General features: G+C 30.8%; 2 protein-coding genes across 2 annotated transcripts in view; both read left to right on the forward strand.

Moving 5' to 3' along the window:
- LOC143913341 (diacylglycerol lipase-alpha-like) overlaps positions 1–13,205 on the forward strand; it is an 84,426-nt gene extending 71,221 nt beyond the window's left edge. The window contains exons 6-21 of the mRNA XM_077433061.1: positions 3,746–3,911; positions 4,026–4,109; positions 4,183–4,318; positions 4,399–4,497; positions 4,570–4,673; positions 4,759–4,858; positions 4,933–5,049; positions 6,138–6,216; positions 6,298–6,520; positions 6,596–6,737; positions 6,807–6,911; positions 6,989–7,113; positions 7,636–7,768; positions 10,346–10,446; positions 11,678–12,452; positions 12,523–13,205. Coding sequence (XP_077289187.1) covers positions 3,746–3,911; positions 4,026–4,109; positions 4,183–4,318; positions 4,399–4,497; positions 4,570–4,673; positions 4,759–4,858; positions 4,933–5,049; positions 6,138–6,216; positions 6,298–6,520; positions 6,596–6,737; positions 6,807–6,911; positions 6,989–7,113; positions 7,636–7,768; positions 10,346–10,446; positions 11,678–11,684 — 1,721 coding nt within the window. The 3' untranslated portion in view covers positions 11,685–12,452; positions 12,523–13,205. The remainder of the gene's footprint in view (positions 1–3,745; positions 3,912–4,025; positions 4,110–4,182; positions 4,319–4,398; positions 4,498–4,569; positions 4,674–4,758; positions 4,859–4,932; positions 5,050–6,137; positions 6,217–6,297; positions 6,521–6,595; positions 6,738–6,806; positions 6,912–6,988; positions 7,114–7,635; positions 7,769–10,345; positions 10,447–11,677; positions 12,453–12,522) is intronic.
- LOC143912649 (uncharacterized) lies at positions 11,909–13,387 on the forward strand. Its single transcript, XM_077431945.1, has one exon. The coding sequence runs from the start codon at positions 11,909–11,911 to the stop codon at positions 13,385–13,387; it is 1,479 nt and encodes a 492-aa protein (XP_077288071.1).
- Positions 13,388–22,354: the final 8,967 nt, after the last annotated feature.

The raw sequence follows: 22,354 nt of genomic DNA on the forward strand, positions 1-22,354 counted from the left end.
TTCATTCATGTTTTTTAGTATACCAATAAAATAAATATTCAATCGTAAAATTCATTTACATTAAAATAAACGACAGATGATTGTAAAAATTGAAAATGAAAACACATACGAAAATGTTTTACATAATGGCATACTTATTTTATGAGATAAGCATTAACTATTAAAGAATTATAGTAAGAATTCATTTTTAAACGTTTTTTTTAAATAATTTTAAGGTATGTTCATAGCTTAAAAATCTATAAATGATCACAATACATCTCGTATTATAAAGATAATACATATGTACATATATACAAAAACCATTTTTATACACATTATTATGTTCTTTCTTCTCAAATTGCAACCCGCGCTTTTTAACCACTTAATCGCCACGCGTTTTTAGACACCGATCTGATTATTTTATGTTTGTGTTCGATTATGTATAGATTCGTTTGTGTATAGATTTAGTGTTTAGTGTCAACCCTTGACACTAAACACTAAATCTATTATGTATTACCTCTTGAATATATGTACATATGACTTTAATGAAAAATATTGACTTTTTTCAATTTCATTGGTATCACAGGATATTTTTAGATGTCATTGTGAAGAAGCCAAAATTAATTTCGAATCATGGTCTTAAACAAGAAAGAGCGTGCTTGACGATCAAGTGGCTAAAACTTCTAAAAAAAAAAGGCATTTTTCTCTTTGAGTACCAGTATCAGCACCAAATTTCAAAAGAAAATATTTGAGTTATTATTAAGAGGGTTGTACACCCGAAACCTTAATTTTGTTGCCGTTCCTTTCTTCGATATATATATTGAGTGAATGTATATATTGAGTGAATGCGACAATATATATCAATATATATATTGAGTGAATGCGACGGTTGCGCTTCGACCAGATAAAACGTATTTTAAATTGACAAAATCGACGTTTCGTATTCTCCTATTTTCTCCTCCGAAACTGGACCAATTTAAAAAAAAAATCATCGTCGGTATGAGAAAGACATTTTCTGTGCAACTATGCGCGTATTTTTTTTTAAAATCGACCGTTAAATAAGCACGCTGGACTCTTTTCGTGGGTGTAAAAAAGAGGCGATTTTATTGATGTTTGGCGGCTCCTAGCTCCTATAAAAAATAACTAATCAAAAAAATAAAACGATAGATGCAACCCAATGGTGGATATCCATAGCATATTAAAAATAATTTCTCTAGTGCCATAATTGAGGAAGGGAGAAGTCTAATACGTTTGTATGGACAAGGCGCTGGTGTCCAGCCCTCTTAATGAAGCCTATTTTCTTCTTGGAACAGTTTCTGTGTATATTCGAGCGGAAAATATCAAATTTATGGTGTGTTTAGTGGTTTCGACTGTCTAATGATGTCCCAATGACAGAGTCGGGTTTCGTCCCGATTACGGGAGACGCAATCAAGGCTAATTGTCGATCTTTACGTCCTCCGTGACTATGTAGTACTACTATTCCTGCCTCCAATGTCGGTCGTATCCGGCTTTATGGCCTTTCCGACGTAAATAATCGACAAGGGTTTCCTCGCAACCCCATTAGGGTCCCTCCGGAGCGTCCCGCGGTTTGATAAGCCATTAGCGATCCCGATATCCTTTTTATGACCTCCGAAACAATCTAGCTCTATATTAAAAATGTATCCCCTCTGATTCGACTTCGATATTTTTTCAAGCGTAATATTTCGGCGAACACTTGGTATATTATTTATACAAAAGTCTTGGTAGATTATTTATTAAAAATAACTGGGGCCGAAGTGGAATCGTCTATTGTGCTCGAGTGTAGAATTTCTTGGAGAAATGAAAATACCAGGGTTTTTTTACAAAATTCATTTATTTCTTCGTTCTTACTACCATGTATGTATGTATGTGTGTTTTGTGAACATCCTTTGAATCATCAATAGGTAGACTTCATATAAAATTTCATCAATTTTTCGCACAGCTTTGATGCAATATTGCAAACTCACTACATGTCACCAGATCAATTAATTTTTGCTCTATGAGAGACGATTTTTTTATATTATCGTGTTGCGGTTGCCACTACATAATATGTAATATGTATATACCTACTCTACATACAATATAACGAATAGCATAGTTCAAGTAAAAAATGTATGGTATTTCCGAAATAAAATAAATTTATGAATATTTTTACTACTTTGAATAACTTTTATGTCACTATAGTTAGAGTTAAATTCAACTCATTTGAATATTGCGTCTTAAATCAAAATCAGTTCTTAGTGAGAATTCCTAACTTTAACCTGTTAATATAACTTTGGCACTTTGGTATGTAAATATTAAAGGGGAAAATATATGTATGTATACCATTGTTAACTGAGCCAATATTGATATATCATTCACCAGCTTCAACAATCACACAATTCAGAAAAATGACTTTCCATATATTCCTACCAACTATGTACGTATATAATATAATATATGTAATAGTTACGTACATATGAAACTTTACTTACTTACAATATTCTATCGTATGTACAACGGACGAGTGCTACTTAAACTTAATGTAACGTTTTGTGAATATTTTACAGTGTATTCCCCTGTGAAATAATACTTTCACTAGTAGAAGTATACTTTCGCCAACTCAGTCTGTGAAAGGATATCACACAAATCAGGACATTGGTTAGATCATGTCAACTTGGATACTTGATCAATTGTAAGAAAGACTGACGACTGTCCAATTTATGAAAAATACAGAATTACATTCAGGAATCAAACGGTCCCTGTATGAAGCTGTATTTGGACAAATTGCAAAAGTTGGTTTAACATCATCAAATTTTCTCTTTGTTGTAATCAAATGTTTATACACTGAAGAAGATATCGAAAAACTTTTGTTGGAGGTATAATTTAATAGAATAACCAAAAGAAAATGTAAAGTATTCAGAATATGAATTCCCTAAAACGTCATTGAAAGTATTTGTACTTTTACTGATAGCTTGATTTTTAAATGCTTTTTATCGTTACTAAATTATGTTCAAAATACATCTTATATATATTTTAATAGCTACTGATCTACTGATCATTTTCTATTTTACAATTTTAATTTAATTTTGTTATTAATCATAGTATTATATTATTCGAATGTTAATGTACAGCATAATAAGAAAAAGAGCTCAAAAACCTATTTACAATTCTTAACCCTGCTAGCTTGAAATCACTGTAACATATGTTATTATTTTTAGAATTTTCAAATGATTTATTCAATGAATAAATTAGGCCATGAGTTTTTTAGGTGCATGTTTTTATTATGTGATCTATATACATATGTATATAAATTAAACCAGTAGGCAATGATGAAGCCTAATACAAATCCCAAAAATATTTTCGATGCATATTTTTAGCCTTTGGAATTTTATCGAGGGATCAAAACACACTCTCTTAAATTTTATATTATACATAATATGGAAAAGAAACGGTCTAAAAACGACGACCGACGGGTTGAGGTAATATTGTTACGGTTCGTGGGCCGGATTAGGCATATTGAAGGGGTTACTTGACAAACTTCCAATGAGTGGTGGAACGGGAATGGAGGGTTCCCGTTTGAACCTCTACAAACTCACTTACACGTTGACAGTACACAGACGTTTGCAGCGTCGGAACGGGTCCATTTGAATAATTTTATCGGTAGATGTCTTTGTCGACTCCCCCGACAGTTGTTCAGTTGACCAACTAAACTTTGTATATTCGCTAAAATTGTATATTCGCTAATTCGACTGTATTTTATTTTCAGGTTTGGTGGTGAGTGGATGGTGCGTAGTTGGAAGCGTCTTTGGAACTTGTTGGTGCACCTGGGATGCTGCCGGACGCTCTTGGGTCAAATTAAAACGATACCAACGGGCAGAGTCAAGACTTAACCAGCGTCGTTCTGGCAGCAGAAATCGAAATTGGAGACAAAGGTTAACTTTATATACTTGGATTAGTCTTTTTTTGTTTTATATCAATTCCTAATTATATTTGCAATAAATGTACATATATATTATAGGTATCATATCATATATTTAATCTTGCAGAAAAGTATTGAGGGCGTATCAAGATAGTTGGGACCATCGATGCAGGATATTATTCTGTTGTATGAGACCATCTGACAGAAACAGGTATGCATATCATATATATTTTTCAATTATTTTGATCAATATTTTACATTTGTTTTTTTTTTAATATAAACAGGAGCAGTTTTACTGATATTGCTAGATTATTGAGCGACTTCTTCAGAGAGTTAGATGTTGTTCCATCAGATGTTGTTGCTGGTCTTGTGCTCCTGAGACAGTTTCAAAAAATTGAGCAACAAGCCATAGTCAAACAGGTTTACTCAAAATAACAATATATGCCATATTTTTTCAAGCTTTATATGTTTGTAGCTTATTGTATTTTTTTGAATATCAGAGAAAAAACGACGTATATGAGTTCCTATCTGGTGTTCCTGTTACTTCTAAAACTCAATTCTTAGCATTGAATGACCCGGCTGAGTTGGATATGTTTCAAGTCAGTTATTTTTTATACATACATTTTTATTTCATATATATATTTTATTTTAATTTTCGAATTGGTTTGCAGAAAGTGGTTCATTATATGCACTATGCATTAGGTGCTTATGGATGGCCGATGTTTTTAATGACGAGCTCAGCAGCAAGTGGATGCAGACTCTGCGCTTCCCTCAGGCATACATACATACATAACAAATGCTTATTTTCAAATCATCTTTTAATAATAAAATCTTAATTGACTTTGTATTGATTATTACAGATGTTGTTGTAGTGGTAGATCAGGTGGTGCGACAGTTGTTCATGATAATTGTTGTCAGTGTAATTATACAGCTCTTAGACAACTGTTACAAGTCGGCGATGTAAGTTAAATAAGGTCGTGAACTGTCAAATTAATCAAAGCGAAGTGATTCTGATTTGTTTGGTTTTATTTCAGGTTGACATTACTTACGCCACTTATCATGTTGACGTTGCTGAAACACCATTTTTCATTGCTGTAGATCATGAAAAGAAGACTGTTGTTGTCAGTATACGAGGAACGTTAAGTATGAAGGTATATCAAAATAAATACTTTTATTTTATATATCAATGGTTTTTAAAGTCTGCCTTGCATCACAATCGTCGTTATGAAAAATATTTTTTACTTTTTAATAAATATTTTGTATTTTGGTTGGTGATGTTTATGTATTTATTTATTTTTATTACATTTTTCCATGATGACATTACGGGTTGCCCCTGAGCGACGTTTATTGTATTAAACTTGTACATATATAAATTTAAAATCATATTCAAATATAATAGTAGGTAGGACGGTTTTGCCAATTTTGATGAGGAATCGTTTCAACGATAAAATCAGATAAATTGATAAACTCGGATAGACAACGATCGACTTGGAGTCACAAATATCCAAATCTGACCAGCAGTACTGCAATCGAGGTTAACCCAAGTCTTGAGCTCGGGAACCACTCAGTGGTTAGTAAATAAAGAAAAAAAAAAGTAAATTACCTAGGTCTGAAACTCAGATGATGACTATGCTGATGAAATAAACTTAGATAAACCTTTACCTGCTACGGATGTCATGCGAATGGCGAGATTCACAGTGTTAACAAAATACTTCAGGTGTCGATTGGCATATTTGGTCAAATATTACATTATATATACATATATATATTTATGGTCGAAAACTCGCTAAAAAAGTACCATGAAAGTTGCCGCGGGCAAAGGCTTAATGTATACATACTGATTTCAAAGACATACCTATGAATATGTCGCTTCTTTACCGGAATTCGATGAATTTTTGCATCCAAGACATCTTTGATTATTAATAACTTCTTTAGAAAAGTACTTATCAAACTTGGAACTCTGATAAATGCTATGAAAACAGACTTCATTTTCATTTTTCAAATTTACTAGTTATTTTCTTTCAAAAACTATTGTGAATATTCAAGAGCAGTACTAATTCAGGCTTTTAAGAAAGTATTCATTCGTCAGTTCAATAGTTTCTAAATATAGAACTTACTGACAATCAGATACACAAATGAAACCATTGCCGTACCTCCATAACGTCCCACAGAGCCACGGCAAAAAGTTTTAAAACCGCTTTAATACACGCTACATATAATATATGATTATATTTTACAGGATGTACTTACTGACCTAAATGCGGAAGGTGAACAGTTACCTATTACACCACCGATTGAAGACTGGTTCGGTCATAAAGGTTTTACTATTGATCTTAAAATCAAATAAAATTTATTAGAATGAAGCTTGTTTTAATATATTATATATATTTTATTTTCAGGCATGGTGCAAGCTGCTGAATACATTCTAAAAAAATTGCAAAGGGACGAGCTTCTCGAGCAAGCATTCAACAGTGATCCCGAGAGGTTCACCAATGGCTATCAGTTAGTTTTAGTTGGACATTCCTTAGGAGCTGGCACAGCTGCTATACTTGCTATATTACTCCGACCACAATATCCCGACCTCCAGTGTTATAGCTATAGTCCACCTGGTGGCCTTTTAAGGTTTTTCATCTTTACATATTACAGTATAGTACTATGGTAAATGTATTGAACTATATAAAATATCGCTTTTCACAGCATGCCAGCTGTTCAATATAGTAAAGCGTTCACAACATCGGTAGTGCTCGGAAAAGACGTTGTGCCACGTATTGGTCTCCACCAATTGGAAGCTCTCCGGGCTGATCTCATTAATGCCATTCAAAGAAGCGTAGATCCAAAAGTATGTTTTTTGTGCTTAAAATATAAATCTGTATCTGGAATGCATCTTTTATGCTTTTTAAATTTTTAGTGGAAGACTATCGTTTGCAGTGCAGTGTGTTGTTGTAACCGACAGCCTCGTTCAGCTGTTGCTCTTTCGGCTAGTGGTGCCACTGGTCTCGCCAAATATCAACAAGTCGGCTCATAGTATTTATGATATTATTTTTATATTTATGAATATCATATATTTACATGAGAATTTTTCTTTAATAGGCCAAAGATGTTGCTCGCTCTGGAGTCATACATCCTGAAAGTGGGGGCACTTTAACACTCCACAGGCCTCTCTTACCTCCCGGTCGTATTTTGCATCTCGTCAGACATCATCCAGGGCATACGCAGTTTGTATTTTTTTTTAATTTACACACTTACCAACGGCATGTTTGATTAGAAAATGGTTTCTTTGAATTTATTGCTGATTTAATTTATATTTATTGCAAATATTCAACAGGTCTTTAATTTAATTTTAATTAATTTAGAATTTTAGTTTAAAATTATTAGACCTTTTGCAGAATCGAAGTGGGAGCATATTGTAAATTATTAACTGACTGATATAATATTTTTCTTATTATATATATACATATATTTCCAATGTGCTCTTCGAAATCAAAATAAAGACCATTCATATATCATACTTCACCATTCATATTAATTTTTTTACATCACATTCCTACTTCCAGACGACGCTATGAATCGCATTGGAGGTTAGTTTTCACCGTCACATCTTGCATGCTCCATTTCATTTTGTTTGCTTTGATTTTGGATACATAATTTCGTACTACACAAAAATATAACATTATATTTATGATATAACATGTGTAATTTACTCATTCATACAATTCTTCGTTTACGAATGATTTTAGTAAAATGGTGAAAAAACGCGAACCGGTTTATCAGGCTGTGTGGGCTGAGAATACGGACTTTGATGAAGTTCTCATATCACCTGGAATGATTCAAGATCATATGCCTGATAAAGTTTTAGAAGCTCTGAATAAGGTACCACTGCCACATTTTGCAAGACTGTCAAAATTCGAAAATTTGATTATTTGAAGTTTTTTGCACTACGCTTTTTATATTATTGTTCTAACATATTGTGTTAATTACAATTTATTACATAAACGTACATAGCATTTACACACCTTAGTAGTAGTTGTAGATTTTGCCGTACCAAAATAAATAAAAATCATGAGAATATTGTGAAATTCAGGAGGGGCTTTAAGAGGGGGGATAGGACAATATATTCTGTCCACTTTTTTTGGAAATTATATCTAGATAATGAAAATAGTTCTACTATTTAAGTCATTAGACTGAAATCAAACTTTTGTTTTGGGTTATTATTTTTAAAATTTTCTCCAGGGATACTATTATGAAGTTTCTTTTAAAAAGCAATCTTTTATACATTTTACTAATACCCAAAATCACTTTCCTATTTTTTTTAATATTTTACTTTAAACAGTAGTTATATCCAGTGGCGGCTCGTGCATAGGAGCTGCGACGCTGTAGCACCCCCAGAAAAATTACAGAAAAATCGCATTTACAACTTGTATTTAGATATTTGACATGCTCATTAATAATGATTATGTCAAATATCTAATCATTCTTATCTAAATTATATTCACAAGTCGTAAATGTAAACAAATGTGATTTTTTGTATTTTTTCTGGGGGTGCTGCAGCGCCACAGCTCCTAATGCTCGAGCCGCCACTGGTTATATCCATGGTTTTAACGATTTTTTTTTTATTGATTTTTGCAATATTATTTTACATTAGTTATAACTGTCCAAAAAAAATTTAAAGCTTAGTGTTATTGTCATATCTTAACTGTATTCTTCTTAATTAAATTATTAATTATTTAAGATATTTATTTCATTAAAATATATCTATATTATACAAAGTTAATGATATCGATTTCGTTTCATAAGTGAATTATCTATTGTATGCATTTAATTATGTACTTATCACACTTTCATATATCTATTTATTTATTTTTAATTCCATAAATTATTCATTATAATAGAGTATATTTAAATATTGGACATCCTTAGCGTATCGAACTATTTAATCTTACAGTTATGTATTTAAATAATAAAGAAAAAATCGATTTATATATACATACATACAATACATATCTATATGTATAATATATAATATATATACATATATATATATATATATATATATATATATATATATATATATATATATATATATATACCGAATTATTTGTATATTTACTTAAAACACATGCTAGTTCCATTTTGCACACCCGATTGAAATAGACAAATATGGTTTTAGTACTGCCTCTTTTGACAGAGTTGATTAATTTGTATAATATAATTAATTAAATGTTACATGTTTAACCTCTTTCCAAGTTTCTAATCTGTAAAATATTTATTGCAATACAATATTTTTTTTAATATACATATGTATATGTTTATATAAATCCATAAAATAATATACAAAATTCGTTCAAATAAAATTTGTTTTATCTTGATAAGAGGTTAAAAATTTTAGCATGAGCATTTTTTTATTTTGCTTAATTTTGTGACAATTTTTCTTTATTTATGAATGTTTTTTTTTAAGTTTTTGAAAATACATAAAATCACAATACTAATCTATGAAATAATATAAATAATCTATGAAATAATATAAATAATCTATGAAATTTAAAAATAAAAACTTAATTTTTATTTCTCTAATCATAATTCGTTTTAATTTATACATACATTAAACTGTCGTAAAAGGCATGTGCTTTATTATAATTATTTTGTGGTTTTCTGTGATACTAATTATATATTTTTATAATAAGTTTGTATTTGCTCAATTTTTTTTTTAATAAAATTTTTATTTTTTGTACATTTTATTTAAATCCGTAATTAATCAACCTCTCCTTTTATAATTTTTAACTCACATGCTAAATGAATATACTAATTATAAATATTTTAAAACAAACATACATACATATTAAAACTACAATCTAAATTAAAACCAATAATAATAATAACACTAACTTTTCTGTATTTTAAATTAATTGCTTAAGTATGCATATGAATGTGTGATGTTTTATCTGTTTTTCTTTTTCTTTTTTTATTTTTAATTCTTATTTTATATCGGTAAGATTTTAAACTTCCTAGTCATTAATTAGTGAACGATTATTGCTTACGCATTCATTTTTCAATAATTTCAATTATGTGTGTATAATATAAAATATACAAATCTACATACCTGCTTATATGTACATAATTGTATAAAATTTATATGTTCATATTATACATGTATTATATGTTGATCATATCATATCATTATAAATGTAATACCCATTTGAAGAAATAATTAAAATTGAACAATTCGAAATAAGGAGCCAATCTTGCAGTATTAATTTAACAAGCAATACTTATCTGAGAATATTAAAATGCATATTACTATTTTAGGAATTGATACCTATGAATAGAAATTAGCAAATATATATAAAAGGTAGCCATCCAAGAATCTGGTGACAGGTTTCCTTGTGTTCAAATCATCTTCGGCCACGTGGAATATTCTCACGCAAGATAACTTTCTCTGTCTCTCGTTAGGTCATAAGTCACAAAGACATCCCAACACATTGTGCAGAGATATCCAACAACTTGGCTCTCGAAGAATCAGAGAAAGCCGAAAACAACGTTATCGACACAAGGTATAATGGTTAAATCCGAGTGCACTCCAATTTCAACTTTATTCGTATATTTTTTAATAAATAAATACAAAAATTGATAATTTAAAATAACAAAATTTCGACTAATAATATTGAATGCAATTTAGGCTAGGGTAACACTTTCCTTAAATAAATTGAACATAAACACACATAGTTAAAATATCTGTTTGTGTGCTCGTTTCTTCAATCGTACGTGTTTGTGCATTCAATATTGTTAATTATATTTAAAAGAGGTTTTTAAACTTTTTATCTATTTTACAACTTTTGTTGACTTTAAATTGTATATATGTATGTATTTACATTTGAAGTTGTTTTCAAATATTTTGATCAAATTACTATTTTATTTTAGAAAGCATCTTAGTTTATTTATGAATTTTTATTCGATCTGTTTTAGACTGGTAATTTTACTAATTCTATAGGCACAGTTTGATTTCGCTATGTAATATAACTAATAAGTTTACAGTTTTTTTTACATTTCTAGGTATAATTATCTTGCTTTTATCTTATTCAATTCACTTATTTCTCTAATACATTTTCACATTTTCCATATTCCTATTTTTGTATGTGTTTTTTTGTGTGTCAGATTTATGAATGAGTTATTTTATTTGTATAGTGATTTAATGTTTGTAATATGTAAATTCACACGGTTCATTTAATCAATATATGCATATTCAACATAAATAAACAGATTCTAGAATAAAAAATGGTTAATAGACCATTATTTATGTATTAATATCTTCAAACATTTATATAATAATCATTCAACTGAAAAACTGATTTTGTATGAACTTTTTTATACTTTCTTTTACGTTAAAATCAGTGATTTATTATAAAAATCATTAATATTTTTACTTAACTAAAAAATTTTAAATATATTATGTGGTTATTTTATTATAAATAGTTTAAAAAATCTGTCACAATAATGGAGTTCTTTCATTATTATTATTTTATGTAGATGACAAGTTTTTGCATGTTCAGTAGTTGAGAAGTATTATATGTATATTGTTTTAATAGTTAAACATTTAGTTGTAGTAGATATTTTATTACTTAGGAGAAGTGAAGAAATATCTTTATTGTATTCACAATGAATCTACATACATACATGGAAATATTGTTTAAAAACAATTGTACGTAATATTTATTTATTCACTTTTTATTTGAACGTATTTTTGAAATATATATAATATTCACGTGGATAAAAATTTGTTTATAGGTTGTAACTCAAACTGGCCCCAGAAAACCACAGCGTACGTCCATCAGTCACGGCCATCTGACTGCCGAGCCACTCAATCTTCAAGGATTGACTCCGCCTCATCGCTTATGCCTTGAAACTTCCTTCACCAGTTTGCAGAGTCCTATTGTGCAAGTTAACCCAGACAGCTCGAGCTCTGTCACCGGCAGCATCTACAACAGCTCGTCGACTGCTACTAAAATAACAACGAAAATGCAATCTCCAAGCCAGCTTAACTCTATTCTTAACTATGATTTTGCATCTCTTTTGGACGACCAGTTTGTTACAGCAAGTGGTTCGAGGACTATAACTCCCAGTATCACGAGCGACCGACTCTCAGGCCAACCTTTAGGAGTATATAACTTTTCGAACGCTTCCAATGGCGTACCGTATAGGATTAAGAAGAATGTAGAGGTGAATAGATACACTACTGTCATGGTGGAACCGATTAGAAGACCGAATGGCGAACCACGCATCTCTTACAACAAAGACAATAACACGTGTAAAGTGGATTTGATCCATGACGATTGGTTCGGTCTGGCACCGTTGGCTAGTCCTGAAAGTTTGTCAGAACTGTCAAGTATAAGTTCGAGAACTAGCTTGTGTCAATCGAACGAAAAGGCTGGATCGAGCGTTGTGACTATTGCTTCAGTGTCGAGGGATACGCCCATCCAACCTTTGCTCGATGCGGATATTTTGCTTAACGATTATGCTTTATCTACACCAAAAGTGCTGAGGAGAACTCCGAAGATTCCCGGTAACCTTTCTACTTGTGCTGACGATATAAAAAATGTAGTTAAATACCAAAAAATGAACCAAAACTTTAGATTTTTAGGAAGAAGATTTGATGGATCGTTGAGCGGGTCGAGTAGGGAGTCAAGCTTCGAGTCTGCGACGAGCGCAGAATCAGGTCAATTAGCAACTGTTAGAACTGTCATGCCAATAGTTAGAAGTCCTCTCAAATACATTCCATCCCTTGATAGATCGGATGGATCCCTCAGGATGAGGAAACCTGATTGTATGCAATCAGATTTATATAATGTGAACGTAAAAGAAGGGTTTTACTCGGCCGAGAATATAATCGAGTCGAAGGCCAGTGACACGAATTTCGTCACAAAAAGCGATTCGAACATATTGGAAGTTGTCGTGATTGGACCGAATGAAAGTTCAAATGTGTCTAGCAAGTATGAAAATGGTTCAGCTATTGTGCATACAATCGAAGCAAAGGGCGCAGCGCCGATGGAAGACGTATCCACCTCGAGTGAAATATTCTTAAGTACGAAGTCTTCGATGCAGTCGTACGAATCCTTCGATAATCAAACGAATTTAATCGCCAAAAAGGCATTGTTGACTAAGGAAAAGAATATTTATGGATCGAGCGTTTCCTCGGAAGGGAGTCCTCTTCATCGCAACCCAAGGGGCGAAGGAGCGAAATTGTTGGATGATTCCGAAACGGATAAAGAGAAAATGGACACTGAGGAAGATGAGCAGAAAAAGAAAATATGCACGCAGAAAAAGAGATGCAAATCGATAAGTGAGAGAAACATTTTTTCCCAAAGAAATGAATCTCTTCCGTTGTTAAGCAATATAGGTAGTTCGATCACACATTCCCCGCCGGCTAGTTACGTTAAACGAAAAAAATATGTATATCCTGTTAGCTCTGTATTTAGCAAAGGGGAAAGTAGCGTATGAAACAAATGTATTATATACGTAAATATAATATATTGTTTTTTTTATAGATTTTTCATTTTTCTAGTCATGAAAACTTTTTATCATTCTTAGAGGTTCAAACAGGCTGTGCAACTTAACAAAATTTTTATATAAGTGATGGTTTTTTTTAAGTTTTGTTATATTTCATTTTTATATATTGTATATTTTTTACATACATAATGTCGTTTGAATAATGTTACTAAAACAACTTTATATGACTTATTTTTTAAAATCTTATTGTCATTACAAATTTTTGACATTTATTTAATATGACAAAAATAATGAAATTTATAACATACATATTAGTGCTTCCACCAGGTTTTGCTCGGTTTTTATAATTTATATAAACTGCTTAACCCTTTGAGTGCTGACGTCTTTTCTGTTGAAAGCCGGCCACGCTGAAAATATCCAACTTGAATTATTTAGAAATCCAATAGAAAGCAGGTATAAAAATTGTAGCTTATCCAAACAAACCCTAGATAACTACCGCCGAGGATATCGAGTTTTGTAAAGGTGTGTTTAGACTCTCTTATACATATATCTTGCAACAATATAAAACAAACAAAATAAGTCTATTAATGAATGTATTTTTTCAAAACTAGTTCCATCTTCTCAGTGCCGGCTTTACACCCAATGGCGCCCTCGGGCAATTTTTTTCTAAACACTCAACAAGAAAAAAAATTTGCGCCCTCGGGCAATTTTTTTCTAAACACTCAACAAGAAAAAAAATTTGCCTTCAGCGCTCTAATCTAAAATTTTGTATGGCTTTTGACGTTCTAATTTAGAATTTTAGAGCGCCTTTGGCGCATCGTGCGGCGCCCTAACTTATTTGGCGCCCTCGGGCGCCGCCCAACCCAGCCCCCCCCCTATAACCGGCACTGCATCTTCACGTGTTGTTAAAATGTAATGCTCACAATCTAAATGCCAAGTCACAATCTAAAATACTCAACAGTTAGGGATTTCTGCTATGGTTATAAATTCAGAAATTACGGTGTAAACGAGTCTTTGTAAACGTTGACTAATGAATGACACGGATTACACGACCCATGTTCAATGCATTTTTTTCAGTGCTATTTTTAAAGGCTTAGCAGGTAGTATTCTTGTTTACTTTGTACATGCTCAATTTACAACGCCTATCGGCATTTTGCAGGCCCATTGACTTGTCAGCAAAACGCCGATCGGCGTTGGTCAGCAATCAAAGGGTTAATAATAGTGAACATTCATTTGTTTTTTTTACAAAATTTATTTGAATCTAAAAAATGAATATTTGACGACAGCCAATCAGAAATGAGTTTGACGACAACCAATCAGAAACGAATTACACACACCCAACAGTCTTTGTTTTATATTTATACTAGTTGTTTTACCCGGCTTCGCTCAGTATTTGTAATATAAACAGCGTAAACGTGGCGAATCTAATAGTATATATTAATTTGTTTTTTATTAAATTTATTTGAATCGAAAAAAAATATAATATTCAACCAATCGAATTGTCGTCATAGAAACTTCGTTTTGTTTACGAAGTTCCCAACCAAAGATACTTGCTAACTTACAAAGTCTCTTTCGAAATTATATATTAGATTTCTAAATTGTGAAATATTGTAATATATCCAAAAAAATAAGCATTCAAATAAAATTATAATAATTTCCACTAAACGATCGACGTTATTGACATTTATTTTTGTAACGAAACTCTACAGACACTATGTATGTATTTTTATTTATGATTTATAGTGCATTCTTAGCTTACCAAAAATCCTTACCATTGCAATGTGTGTTCATTTATTTTTATTGGAAATAAAATAAAACACATATCAAATATTGGCTTTATAATATAATTTTGCTTCATTGTTTATTTTTGGTGCCGGTCATAGAGGGCTTTGTGTTTGAAACAAAATTAGACAGTTCCTGTTAAAATAAAGAAATATTTTAAAATCAAACGATATATTTTTTCAGTAAAATATAAATTTTGCGTTATTTTTTTAAAGCAGTCTATTTGCTAGATCATAGGTACTAATAAAAATGTAAGTATGTACTATTATAAAATATGCGTATGTGTATTTTAATTATTTTTATGCATCCTCTAGTCCGGTCCACCGTTAATCAGTTTTAAATTTGATTTAATAGCCGTTCCATATTAAAAATTATTTAGTATTTCAACCATTGCATATTCAAATTTATATTTTCAACAGTAATGTGTGAATGCATCGTATGAGGTAGTTGTGTGTAATTTTAGTAAGACAACATTTTTGATAAATTTTATATAATTATTAAATCAAATTTTAACATTTAACATATTTTGGATTGAAGCATACAAAAATTGTATAAGTCTATAAGTGTGAGCTTTTATGAACAATTTTACAGTGATAACTGCAAATTAAAATTTGACTCATTTAATAGATTTGAATATAATTTCGTGGCCATTTGACATCGTCTCTCCAGATGCAAAATGTAATATAGTAAATTTACGTACATATATTAGACACAAATTAGATCTAGATACACCGTTACCTAGTTCAGCGGTCGCTAACCTACGACTCATGGTAACATTTTCACTGATTCGATGATCATTACAAATTATTACCCCGTTTTATCAACATTTTAATTTGCATCGAATAGTACAAAATTTACCTAGTCACCAAAAAAGTTGCCGACTACTGATCTAGTCTACCATAAAGTTGTCAATTATTACCAAAATTATGCATTAACTTAAATTATTCTATGCATATTTAACAATTAGTTGATTTACTCATCACCGTGGATCTTTTATTAGAAAAACTAGAAAAGCTTTTAAAATATTTCTTCTATAAATTTTATTTTTGCTGATTGCTTTAAAAATCTTTAGTTAACAAACGTGGAAGATTCAAAAGTTTCTATATTTGAATGATTTTCTTATTCATCATACATAATATATGGATTATAGTTTTAAATACTATTAAGCTTCATACTTGCAATGGTTTAATTAATAATATAATATGTCAAAAGTATGTATAATAATACATTGATGGGAAAAACAATTTGAAATATTGAGACACAATCATTTAATGGTTTTATTCTTGATCATTTCTCAATTCCTATAAGTTGAGTATTATAATATTATGTGAATATTAAATGATAAAGTATCACCTCATGTGTTTAATACCAAATTAAATACTCTATTAAAATTGTTACATGGGATTAAAGTGTTTATATATTTGTTCTTCGATAGTGTGCCAAATACATTAAATTGATTTCATATTGATTTTTCATAGACTTAATTATATATTTATAAATATTTTATATTCAAAATAATTGTAAAATATCCATATGATCATTTAAAATATATCGATTTATTTATTCCAGTCTATCTATTATATACATTGTCTTACCCACTTAAAGAGTTTATTTTATATTTTTATATACGTTGTATTACTGTGGATTTACTCCAAGCAAAACAAAAAAATTATTTATTATAATTACAGTAATTTCTTGTTTTTAAATTTTTCTGTAGTTTTCCATTAAAACTGTCGACTTTTCATAAAAATATATAGGCATTAATTATAATGACTGAATAAATATGATAAAAGTTCAATTAATCTCTGAATTATCGTCTAACTGTACAGTTTACCTTATCGTTCAATTTAACCATCACAATTTGGAAATAAATTGCTTTTGAATATTAAGAAAAAATAAAACATTTAAAAAACAGAAAGATTTTAATGATTTTTTTTTATGCAACCTCTTCAAATAGCAAGGGATTACTGTATAGTTATGTGTATTTTTATGTGCAATATTTGAAGTTTTTAATTTGTTAGCCATATTATGTATAATAGAACGTTATTTATTAATTACCACGGAGCATAAATTTTAGAGTTTAATTACGTGTATAAAGATATACTTGTAAAATAAAAACGTTTTGAAAAAAAGTCTTTGATTTTTTAATATGATTTTTTTTTTTTGACTATTGGAGATTAGATTAATATTATTATATTATATTATATTAAACATACATTTTGTATGTACTTTGATTTTGAAAAAGAGATATCATAATTATTATCTGAATAAAATATAATTATAAATATATGTACATACATATATAAATTATAAGATTTTCAAAAGACAATTTAATTTTCTTCAAATTAATTAAATAAAAAAAAAGATAATTAGTAAAATGATATACTGTTCACGATATGCATGAAACGCATTCTCCAGTTCTTCGGTCACATTGCACAAAGAGGAAAGGAGAGCCTGGAAAAGCTGGTTGTGGTAGGTGGTGTGGAGTGAAGAAGAAGAAGCGGTAGATACCTGACACGCTGGACCGACACAGCGTCGGGCTTTTCTATAGTTACAGCCCTCCGTGTGGCCGAATGTAGAAATAAATGGAAACAGTTGGTCAGGCAGAAAACTTCTCCATGATCACAATCCCCAGAAATGTGGCACACAACTACTAACAAATAAAAATTTATTCAAATCTTCCATAAAATTAATGTAATGGAACAAGATACAAAGTTTTGATTTAAAATTTTCTTATGGTGGGAATTTAGTTTTTATCCATATTTTTATTCAAAATATAGAATACTAGTGGTTTTACCCGGCTTCGCTCGGTATTTGTAATATAAACCGCTTAAACATGACTAATCTAATAGTAAACATTTTATTAAATTTATTTGAATAGTTTCATTTTATATAAACTTATTTGAATACTCATTTGTTTTTTTTTATTAAATTGACTCACCAACAAAAAAACATATATATTAAGTCTCTTTCGAAATTATATGTATACCAGAATCCGGCGCCTTCGCCCCCGGGGACTTCGAATCCTTTAAATCGAGAAAAATCGAATCGGCGCCTATGAATCGAAAAAAAAAATCGAATTTGTTATCTACGAACCAAGCAACCAAGGTGACATATGAACCAACCAACAAGGTCTTGCAGTCTCTTTCGAAATTATATATTAGATCTATTTACCAATGTTATATTTTCAAAATCTTTATGATGGATGGATCAATTACATTTATTCTACATATATGCATGTCACAGTCCAAGTGTTAACTCCTGTTCGATCATGAACATACCAGTTTTTTCATACACAAACTATTTAATTTAGTTTAAGTGCTAGCAGTTAAAAGCCATCTTCAAATAGACTCACCAATTGTTGCATAAAACTTTTAGTTGAGATGTCAAAACGCCAAGTATTTAAAACGGAAATCCAATGGAAACCACATTACATAGTTGCTATAATTCCCGTTTCCGCTAAATTTTAAAATATTGCAACCCAGGGTAAGTATATATACTTTGTACATATGCACATAGAGGATGAGACAAACGATTGAGAATACTTAAACTTATGCCAATAGTGCGTGCATGAAAAAACTAGTTCGTTTGTCAATTTGTTCTTTTGTGTACACTATAACTGGCCAGATGAGTTCGTGTATATTGTTAGTTCGTCCAAACTAATACGTACATGAACGAACGAAATATACAATTGGACTGTAACAAAATTTAATAGAAAAATTGATCTTAATTGGTTTATTTAGTAATAAAAAAAAGTTTTTTAAAAATAAACCTTTTTTTTAGTTTTGTATATAATATTAAGATATATACATTAGTATTTTGAATAAAAATACCAATAATTTTATTTTACTACCGCCATCTATGTATAAAACTAAAGACTACATAGATGTCACCCAGATTTCGAATTTGCAAACTTCAAACGCGTATTAAACGATATTTTATCTCTATCGTAATGGCGGAGGATCCATTTAATTATATTGTTGACTAAAATGAGCAATATCGTAAAGTATGAAAACGATCGGATAAGAGGAAAATTTTTTCCTGACTTGAAATCGTTAGTGAAACGTAAAGTAGGTTTGTAATAATAAAAAGTGTTTTTATCATGAAATATTTGTACACTTTTATTATTATTCTTCAGAGGGGACTACATTTTTTTTTCTAAAATTTGCAAAACTTTATAATGTAGGTGAAACATTACAAATGAGTTTAGTGAATTTGAAACGGTCCATAATCAACATCGTTATTTTCAAAAGTGTTTTTATATCATTAATGTTATTAATCTATATAGTTTTCTTATTCATTACTTCAGGATATTACTTTATATATGTATATGAGCCAACGAACGATCATCACTTAATTAGTAAAAAGTGGCGAACAATTGAAATTTGAAGTAAAACAAATATGTATGTAAGTATCTAAAAATTTTTCGAGCAATATATCTAATTAAAAATATATAATATAATACTAGTTTTTTTCAATTTCATTCGCTAACTGGTGGTTTGCCAAAATACCTGACTGGGTATTCAAGTCAACTAAACGGAAAATATCAAACATGTTTTTAATTTTTCAGACGCTTTTCCTTAATAGGATATTAAAATCGCACCCTATATTATCATAAATGTGAAAATTTTTGCTTGAATATCATAATTTACTTTGTCTTCTATATACATATGTACAATATAACATACATACAAGAGCTAAAATATAAACGTATACGATATTTTACAGCTATGTTTATAAAAAATCGCACAAGGATTGTGAAAATTGCTCTGTTTTCCCACGAATTTTCTATATGTCCGAAACCATTGATTAAAACCGCTGATTTGGGTACTGGAAGTAAAAATCAAAGCCTTCTCTCTCTTTGACACAAAGGCAGACCGCAAATCTCTCCAAAATTCTGACCCACATCGTTCGCTTTTAACGTCAAAAAATTAACGGACTGGAAAAATCACTCGTACAGCTCCTTATTCGGAACGATTGCATATTTTCTGGAAACATTCGCCGAGTATTTTCAATTGAAACCTCTCAAAAGCGATAAGCATCGAACTGATTTCATAACTTGCATATATGAAATCAGAGCATGTTTGCAAATATTGATCGAGTATTTTTATTTGTGATTTGAAAATAATACTTTTGAATGTATATAACAAATTCATATTATTAATGAATCGTAAATCATAATATTTGTAAAGCTGACGAGTCAAATTTAATTGTTTTATGTACATACATATGTAGTCTATCTATATATGTATATAAAAATCAATGTTTGTCTGTCTCGAATAGGTTCCTAAACCACTGAACCGATTACGATGAAACTTTCAGGATTTGTTTTATGCATGTCCGGGAAGATAACTGTGAAAAAAAACGGGATAAAACCATTTAATAATAATAATATTCGTAATTACAATTTTATCGACGCGAAAGTATGAAGCGCCAGTGTGTAGTTAAGGAAATGTTTACGTTGGTAACCAACTTGCGCGCACGCATGTAAACTAACAAATACAATACGTACCACTCATACCAACCTGACATTACGTACCACTCATAACAATCCTACATATGTATATAAATCAATGTTTGTCTGTCTGTCACGTATGCGTTCCTATACTTTACTCTAATTTAATTTGATTATTAAGTATTAATTTGAAACTGAAATATTCACTTATCGAAACGCATCGAGAAACGGGAACGGGAACGGGAATTTCACGCGTTATTGTACGATGGAACGATAGAACTTTCAGGATTTGTTGTATGCATGTCCGGGAAGCTTACTGTAAAAAAAAGTCGCCCAAAAACGGGAATGAAAACGGGAATGAGTGGCATGGCAACGCAATAATTTCAAATGTTTTCGCGTCACGACCTTGTTAGGGTAAATAAACAAACGATTGAATAATTTCAAATGTGTTCGCTGCCTGCATTTTTCCGGAAAATGGGAACCGGAACGAGAACGAGAAAGGGAACGGGAACGCAACGGGAACAGGAATTGCATGCGCTATTGTGGCATTGCAAGGCAGGTTCAGCTAACCCCGTATAAAATTTATTCAAACGTTTTCAAGGATCTTTTAAGTTTAATGTTTTGGCAACATATTTAGAATATTAAAAACAACTCGCATATTCGTTTAAGTATCGATAGAGATAATTAAGTAGCAGAATCCCAATATATTCCCTGTTATCTGAACTTTGAAGTTTGAGATCGCAATTTGTGCGAGTTGGTGTATAGAAATTTGACCCCATAAAAATATGACCGGGTTTGGAACGAGCAAAAAATTGCGCTTAATCCGCTAAAGACGATCTTCAAAAAGCCAAAGGGTAGTTAGGGCGATAAGGCAGCTTCCCTTGCCGCAGCAGACGCGAGAGCCTCACGGCACGATAAGGGTTATTTTTCGACCCGCGTTAGCATTCCGGGCGATCGACTGATATTTTCGAATTTTCTTTTAAGGATTGCCAGCTGAAGCCGTCACGTGTCGGACATTAACAAAGGCTAAACGGTGCTGGGGAGCACGTGTCACCCCACCTATCCGTTTTCAATATGGTTTATGGCGGACGTGTCGCTCGAGTCGAGTAATTTTTGCCGCCTTGTAAGGGTTAAGCGTAACGGAGACCCCGTTTTCAGTTCCATTGAAAAACCATTTTTAATACGCCCACCAAATGGAAAAAAATCATGTTACTCTTTCGCATTATTGTCAATCATAAACATTTTTGTGAAGCTCTAGTACTATTGCCATGTACATATGTACATAAATTATTAACCTATGCTTCACCTACATATATGGAATAACGCCTCGAATACTAACCTTTCCAAGCTCCAAGTAATACAAAATAAATCCCTAAAAATAATTTATAATACACCCATATATACTAACTTGAAAAAACTGCATGCTATATATAATATTCCGTTTGTTACAGACATTGCTAACAAACTAACCAGTAGATAATATGACAGAATCACTAATAATAATCATACTAACACACTTGTGAAGAGTCTCGGTGATTACAACAAAATGTCTATACCCTACAGGTATAAACACAGATTACGTAAACACAATCTGCTTTAGGTCATCGACTTTAGAGAGTTTTTAATTAATATTATGTATTAGATGTATTATGAGCATTTATAAGAATTGTAAATAGGTTTTTGAGCTCTTTTCCCTATTACGCTGTACATATTAACATTAT

Source organism: Arctopsyche grandis, chromosome 6 (genome assembly GCF_051622035.1).
Source record: "Arctopsyche grandis isolate Sample6627 chromosome 6, ASM5162203v2, whole genome shotgun sequence".
NCBI lineage: Eukaryota > Metazoa > Arthropoda > Insecta > Trichoptera > Hydropsychidae > Arctopsyche > Arctopsyche grandis.

Bases quoted from the DNA above. Each gene is read 5' to 3' on its own strand.
- LOC143912649 (XM_077431945.1), top strand. From the start codon at position 11,909: ATGCAATCTCCAAGCCAGCTTAACTCTATTCTTAACTATGATTTTGCA.